Source organism: Anthonomus grandis, chromosome 22, assembly GCF_022605725.1.
Source record: "Anthonomus grandis grandis chromosome 22, icAntGran1.3, whole genome shotgun sequence".
NCBI lineage: Eukaryota > Metazoa > Arthropoda > Insecta > Coleoptera > Curculionidae > Anthonomus > Anthonomus grandis.
Window position 1 is genome coordinate 27,541,843 of NC_065567.1, and position 7,426 is coordinate 27,549,268.

Sequence of the window (7,426 nt, forward strand, 5' to 3'; positions counted from 1 at the left end):
GACGCGAAGAGAAATTTATATTTTTACTAGTGTTGATCAATTTATTGGTTATTGCGTACGTTATTATACACACGTAATTTATTTATGATTAATGAGTTGATGGTTAGTAGGGCACAAGAGGGGACCGTTTTAAAAAAAAATATTTTAAATCCAATTTTAGAATTATTAGCAATACCCAGATAAGCCACTGGATATTCAATGGACGTATTATTTTCAAATGATATTCAATAAATATACAATAAAGAGCCAAACAAGACATTTTTGGACTTCTATTTGGAAAGAGTTATTTGTTCTATAATGGAAACTTAGTTGTACTAATTTTGGACTACTAATCAAATGAAAAAAATCCATATATTAAAAATCAAAATACTGACATTTTTCGCACTGGAGTGTCTGGACGAAATAAGATAATTTGTCTTTTATTGGTAAGTAAATATCTCAAGTGCTTGTGACTAAAATGTTATGATTTTCACGTTTTTTTTTACAAATAAATTAATTACCCTCTAAAAAATGGAATTTCTAGGCAAAATATGAGTAAATTTTAAAAATATATTAGCTAGAGATTTGTAAATTGAAACTTACATTCCTCTAATAAAAATATTGGAACGTGTTTCGGGATTTTAACAAATTTTAAAAGAAAAAACTGGCATCCTATTAGCCATATACCATATAAGTCAATCGAGTGAGAAGCTATGTAACAAAATATATATTTTTAGAAGAAGAAAGTATCACATTTCATTAACTTAAATAAAAAAAGTAAAGTTTGTCTTAATTGTTGTTATTTTCTTGTAGTCTTGTTTAAAGAGATTGATTCAGTTTTACAGTTACTTTGTAATTTTTACGGTACTACCTAGATATAAATTTATTTACAAAATAATGAAAACCTAAATCAAGCACATTGATTTTATTCTCATAAATAGCGAATATAAAAGGCTTGCATGCCTCGCCTAAATGTAAAATAAGAGTGAATGAGACCCATTAGGCATTTGGCGTGTTGATTGGTTATATACGGGACCGTATTCGGAAATGTATTAGATGCAAATTGACAATATACAAACAATTAGAAATCCCTTGTGCATTAACGAACAATGCCTATTTCATTATTAGTATCAGGAATGCTATTACAGGACGCGTCATGAACAAATATGTCTCGCCAACCCCGCAAATTCAATTTGCACCCCGACGGTCCGACTCGCATCGGGTTGCGTCACACCGAAAGGATTAAAAACTCGTTTTAAAGTCCCTTATTACACCTCGAATACAAAGCCTATTCATACGGGCGTTTATTGGCGGAAGAATGTTCATAAAAGTCATATGAGTTTGTGTGAATACAAATAGGTCATTTATAAAGTCATTATTTTTAATTTTGTCCGCCCTGCGTCTCCCTGAAATCCCCGGAATTTCGGCGGGGAAGTTTGGTCAATAAAATATTAAAATCCAAGCATAGGTAAGACATCTTTTGGTACGTAACAGGGCAATTTCATCCCCTTTATAATTAAACTAATAGGTCGTATATGCTGGGATGATTAGAGAATCTTTGAAGGCACTCGTAGACGACTCAAGGCAAGGGGTATTCATCTGCGAAATTACGTAAAGTAATTGATTTCATCGTTTCCTGCCTTCGTTAGGTAAATTCAATTCTTTGTCTGGCCTCTTTGCTTAATAGTTACCGGCGGGAACTTTGTTTGCCAACAAGATACAAATAAACAGTTGTATTACATATAGACACATCAATGATGAAAAAAAAACTTAATTACCTAAAGCAATACACGTTAAATTGGAAGAACGGTATTGTATCGAACACGTAACGTTATAACATTGCTGCCACTAGGGGGATGTTCCGCTTTTCCATCAGGATTTGATACAGATGTCAGAGAATCTTGGGTAATAGACGCTTTATGTTTGCCAATAACCATCAAATAACCCATGTTATCAGCACAGATAGCACTGTGGACCGCGTGGCCATTACTATACGTTCCCCTACTAATTATTATGACCGCTATATATTGCATGCAGTATAGATCAATATAGTAAATTGCGTATGTATGTACTTGCATGTATAGGTAAAAATTTTAAATTTTTAAGTTTAGAACATTATTTAGTATTTTCAGCGTTTTCTTCCTCAATAATAGAATACTTTTCGACAAATTTTAAGCAAAACGACAGTCAATATAAAATCAGTGTAAATAAAAAAATTGAACGAGAGCACTTTGAAAATTCGGAAAGTCATTTTTCGTGACCTCGATTTTGAGGCCAAAATTGGGCTCCAAAAATGCGAAATCTCGGCTAATGTGAGAGCTAGGACTATAATAATAATTCTAGGATTTATACGATACAGTTTTTCTTTTTTAGACTAATTTATTGTTGATAATAATATCTTTTGCTATCCCAGTCCTAGTCTGAAATAAATCCATTAAGGTCCCATATCTTTAATGATATTCCCTTAAAAGCGTTTATTAATAACCAACTTAATCCCATGGAAGCTTAAATTCGGAAATATTGCCAGCGGCTACACCTAAATACTCACAATAAACACTAGTCAGTAAGTGCTGTGTCTCTTTCGGATGGGCATTATGTAAATGAAGGATAAAAGCCATCTCCATCCCTTTGTCCAAACAACCCTGCGCTTTGTAGAACAGTCAGAGACACCGAGATGTTGCCCTAATGAGTTAATTTAAGGCATGTTATTTCACAAACGGTTTGATGGCAGTGTCAATATTTATACCCTTAAAAAAAAAAGGAATTCCCTTTAATACTGTATAATCTCAAAAATAAACATCAGCGTCCTTTGCACCTTGAATTGTCAAAAACGGGGGTGCCCGGTTTGTTTATCATAACAACAGATTATTATGAATTTCTAAAGCTGTGAATCGAGGATGTGCATAAACACTTTTAATAATTAATAATATCACATATAATTCACGAAACAATATAATACAAAAAAATGGGTGGTAGTAAGCGTTTATCAATCACAATGGCCCTCATTATTAAGATCCCTTGGACGGAGCAAATAAAATGAATTTCTTTTGGCTCTCATCGCATCCGGACTTTTTTCATCATCTGGAGAACTTGCAATCCTGGAAAGGGGCATGTTGGGTAAAAGTTATGGCAACCATTTCCGTCCACTCCGGCGATTAGTTGGCCCATGTGCGCTGCAAAGTGGTATTTAGAGGTCAATTCCGCCGTAGTGCTTATAGTTGTCTCTCTGGAAGGTAATTAGTTGGTTAGAGGTCACTTTTTTCAATCACAACTCCCACTTGATTCGCTTTTAGTCGCAAAAGGGATGAACGGTTATTTATTTGTTGATTTGCTGATTTCTTACCTAAGCAAATTGAGCAGTGATTTTTCAGTTTCAGTCAATTTCTCTTTTTGGGGTGTGGCAGTTAGTTCACAGATTAACTTTGGCAGACAGGCGTTTTTTATCGTCCGCATCACTTGAGTTTTCGTTGCTTGGGCAGCTGCTAAAAAAGCAAATTTTCAGTTTTCTTCACACATTTATGATAACCCGTCACGTATTTAGGCTATTTTAATTGGAACACCTTATATATTATTCAATTTTTAGATTCAATAGATGTATTTTATGCATGTCTCAATGCAAATCGAATCTGAAAATAAAATAATATACGAGGTACGCCAAGTTTTACTCATAGGGTTACCAACTATATACTTATTTAGAAAGAAAAAAAACTTACCTAAATGTCTCACAGATTCTTCTTCAATATCAGCATCAATATCAATATCCGCCTTAGAATCGCCGTAACCAGGATTCGTAGGTCTCGGTGGTGTGTTCTTGCGTTCATCAGTTTGACTACCTCCGATCAATTTGTTAATCAACCCCGAATAGTCCGAGATCACCAAGAGCACCACACAGATACAAAAGGCCACCCTCACGATCAGCTTCCCCGTCAACACCATATTCGCGAGTTTACTTTAATTTTAAGTTTTATGGCGCATTTTCTGATTATTATTGTTAAGACTCGAAGCCAGGTCCCGCTCACCTTGTAAACTACTTTGCCCGACACCAACTTCTCTCTATACTGCATAAGTGAAAGTGAACCGCGGATTGAAATTAACATTACAAAATGTATCTCTGGTAATGTTTGTTTATGTAACGTTTCAATGACGTAACTGCGGTATTTAGATAATTGGTGGTCCTGGGTTATGGTAATGAAGGTCTTCATTATGATTCTTCGTTTTTAGGTCAGCACGCTTTATGTGTCGCAGGTTAAAACTGTTTTTCAATGGGTAAATTTAGGTTTTCTTCCAGGCAGTTGAGGATTTGTTATGTACCAACTGCCTGGAATAGAAACATTACGTTTTTCCAGCCTGAAAAAGGTAAAATTAAATAGGCGAGATGGTGAAAAAATATATTCTTAAGGTATTCTAAATTAAAAAAGTGCAATTTTATTAGTTTTCGACCACCATGCCATTAATTCTCGACCACTTTAATGTCAATTTTCGAGCAACATTGTGCCAATAATTTAATATTTAAGTTTAACGCTAAGGAATTTTTCTTGACTTTATGTACAATTGATGAGATAAGTCGGATAGTAAGTCGGAACTTAGTATAGGCAAACCGATACCTAAGGTCCCAAATATTCAAATGAAATTAAATGCTTTAAACATAAATTAAAACACCTAATTTTGAAATTTATGTGTGTATCTGAATAGTCCTCTACCAACAATTTGGATCATTTTTTTTTAAAATTAAGCAAAATTTATTATGATACTTAATAATTAATTGTTCTAAGGCCGACACAAGCCTAGGCTAAGACGATAACATAATTTTTGTATTTAATATTAAGTTATATATAATTTAATCTACCGAGCTTCTGTGAAATTTCCGGAAGAAAGAGAATGAATCCCCCTAAACCGAAACCGTTTTCATCCTAAAAACTAATCAGCGGAGTAATTCACAGTCACTTAACAGAATCCGAGCAATTCAGGTTCTTCTTTCGGTCGACGGCCATCCTGAGTGACACCGTTGACGAAGGAGTTAAATGAAACGTCAGTCAAATTGGCGATTGGGGACCCGCCCTGTACTTGTTGTTTCTTGCCTTGGTCAGCTCACAGTAATAAATCTTTACATTCCACTCCGTCCGACTGACCCTTTAATGGTTATTCAATTAAAAACGTGCCCTGGACTTACTCTCCCTTAATTGCCATCCAGTTACTCATCGGTTACAATATCTATAAGTAATATCGTCCTAATAGTAGGAAACGATTTTTTTAACTAAATTTAATCATTGACGATTGTAACAAAATTTACACTTAGTTCATGCCATAATGAAGAAGCGAAACACAAAAGTTACAGAGAAAAATAAAATGGCGTTTACAACTAAAACAATAATTAGATTTAACTAAACAACTCACTAAGGGCTTTATATAGGCAAATTATATAGCCTAATTATTCCTGTTTATATATTCATTAGAGCATATACGGGCAAACACTATAGTTGGTCATCTATATTGACATTAATTGCATAAACTGTGTTATTGTGTATGCAGCGGGTTATCTAAATAAGCCATAGTGGCAGAAATTTACATTTAATAAGGTAGATTATTTATGTAGGAATTGTTTTTAATTTGCCCAAGTGGATGCCATTTAAACCTTTGCTGCACCTCTCAAAATAACCGATTAAATATGTTTATGGGTCTTCAAAGACCATTAATTAATGTGACTAATGTGTGAAAAATAAAGGGGATGAAAAAAAACCCAGAGTTTATGAAGAGAAAATATAACGATGAGCCCCGATGGGGTTAAAGTTTTAGATGAGCATTCATTAAATTAATATCAAAGGTTTCTCTATAATTAAAAAGCGGGAAATGGTAATTCATTGTGAGCCATAGAAAGTGAAAGTCTAAAATGAACGTAATAATAAGTAACCGATGACAAAAGATTCTTTGACAGTGGCAACTTCAAAGTGTTTGGGACGCGTCGAAATCATCCCCCGTTTCCCGTTTATCCCTTAATACTATACAAATCCGTGCTTGCTACGCAGCTTACCGCTGGTTTTTGTTATTCCTTCAGACATTGTTCTTCTTTTGCCGTCGGTTTTAGAGGAAATCGCAGGGGTGACAATTCATATCACTCTTCTCGCCTAAATGCTCTTTTTATAAACCACACATTTTATACGTGCATGCATTTTATATATTGTCCGACCATTTCATGACTCGATTACCTTTACCCCCTTAGTATGTCTCTTTGTGATGCACCATATCACCACCAGAAAAGTTGAAGAGTAATACAATGTCGTTTGTTATAAGGGATTTTAACTGTTAACACTTGAAAATGGACGAGCGCTTAACCCTATTTACATATCTATCAAACACAGGGTTTCAAAGGGTTAAACACGCTAAGCAAGAATAATTAGATGATTGAAACGGGTATTTTGTATCAGTCAACCGCACACTATTTGCTAATTGCGACCGATTAATATCAGTTTCCTATAATGACAATGCATTATCACTAATGTTGTTGATTTCTTTGGCTTATTTTAAGACTAAATACACACAACTACACTTTATTGCTAACAGATTCTGATATACAGACACAAGCAACGTCAATAAAAGAAAAATAAGAAATTATCAAGGACTTTTTTCTAAAGTTCCTTTCTAATATAAATATACTATTTAAAAAAAAAAAATTTTTTTTATTAAGACAAAGTTATTTTTTTTATTTTTATTTTATCTAATATATAAATTTTCGACAAATCACAGAAACTGATTGACAAAACTAAAACAAAACCAAGATATCAGCCTTCAAAGTTTGGGTTTCTTCATTTTTCGGGTATACCCCCCCGTATCGATTTTTTTCACCAAAAATTCATTTTTTTCGAAATCAAACTAAGTATACCAGCGTCTTATTTGGGTCACCTAGATTACGAAAACACCGGGTTATAACAGGATCCGAGCAGAACTAAAGGAATTAGAGCACTTTGAAAATCCTGAAAAAGTCGTTTTCGACGTCAGTTTTTGAGGCCAAAAATGGGCATCAAAAATGCCATATCTCAGCTATTAGAAAAGCTACGACCTTGCGGATGGTCTCGTTGGATTTAGAACGACGAAACTAAGACAAAACCGTTGGAATTTTCCCGATAGCTCCCATAGAAGCCGAGATATCGACCTTCAAAGTTGGGGTTTTTTCATTTTTCGGGTATACCCCCCCGTATCGATTTTTTTCACCAAAAATTCATTTTTTTCGAAATCAAACTAAGTATACCAGCGTCTTATTTGGGTCACCTAGATTACGAAAACACCGGGTTATAACAGGATCCGAGCAGAACTAAGGGAATGAGAGCACTTTGAAAATCCTGAAAAAGTCGTTTTCGACGTCCGTTTTTGAGGCCAAAAATGGGCATCAAAAATGCCATATCTCAGCTATTAGAAGAGCTACGACCTTGCGGATGGTCTCGTTGGATTCAGA

At 34.5% G+C, this 7,426-nt stretch overlaps 1 protein-coding gene across 2 annotated transcripts; it reads right to left on the reverse strand.

The window, feature by feature from the left end:
- Positions 1-2,890: 2,890 nt before the first annotated feature.
- LOC126748570 (uncharacterized) lies at positions 2,891-4,051 on the reverse strand. 2 transcript variants are annotated; one of them, XM_050457897.1, is made up of 3 exons: positions 3,693-4,051; positions 3,323-3,458; positions 2,891-3,205 (listed from the first exon to the last, which is right to left on the reverse strand). In XM_050457897.1, the coding sequence occupies exons 1-3, from the start codon at positions 3,913-3,915 to the stop codon at positions 3,034-3,036; spliced, it is 531 nt and encodes a 176-aa protein (XP_050313854.1). In that variant the 5' UTR covers positions 3,916-4,051; the 3' UTR covers positions 2,891-3,033. The 2 variants fall into 2 exon arrangements, with proteins under 2 accessions (XP_050313854.1, XP_050313853.1); XM_050457896.1 differs by having other exon boundaries at positions 3,323-3,461; positions 3,693-4,050.
- Positions 4,052-7,426: the final 3,375 nt, after the last annotated feature.

Bases quoted from the DNA above. Each gene is read 5' to 3' on its own strand.
- LOC126748570 (XM_050457896.1), bottom strand. From the start codon at position 3,915: ATGGTGTTGACGGGGAAGCTGATCGTGAGGGTGGCCTTTTGTATCTGT. The intron at 3,462-3,692 runs GTAAGTTTTTTT...TTGCTTTTTTAG, and splicing joins AGAATCTGTGAGACATTTAG to CAGCTGCCCAAGCAACGAAA. The intron at 3,206-3,322 runs GTAAGAAATCAG...ATTACCTTCCAG, and splicing joins TCACTGCTCAATTTGCTTAG to AGAGACAACTATAAGCACTA.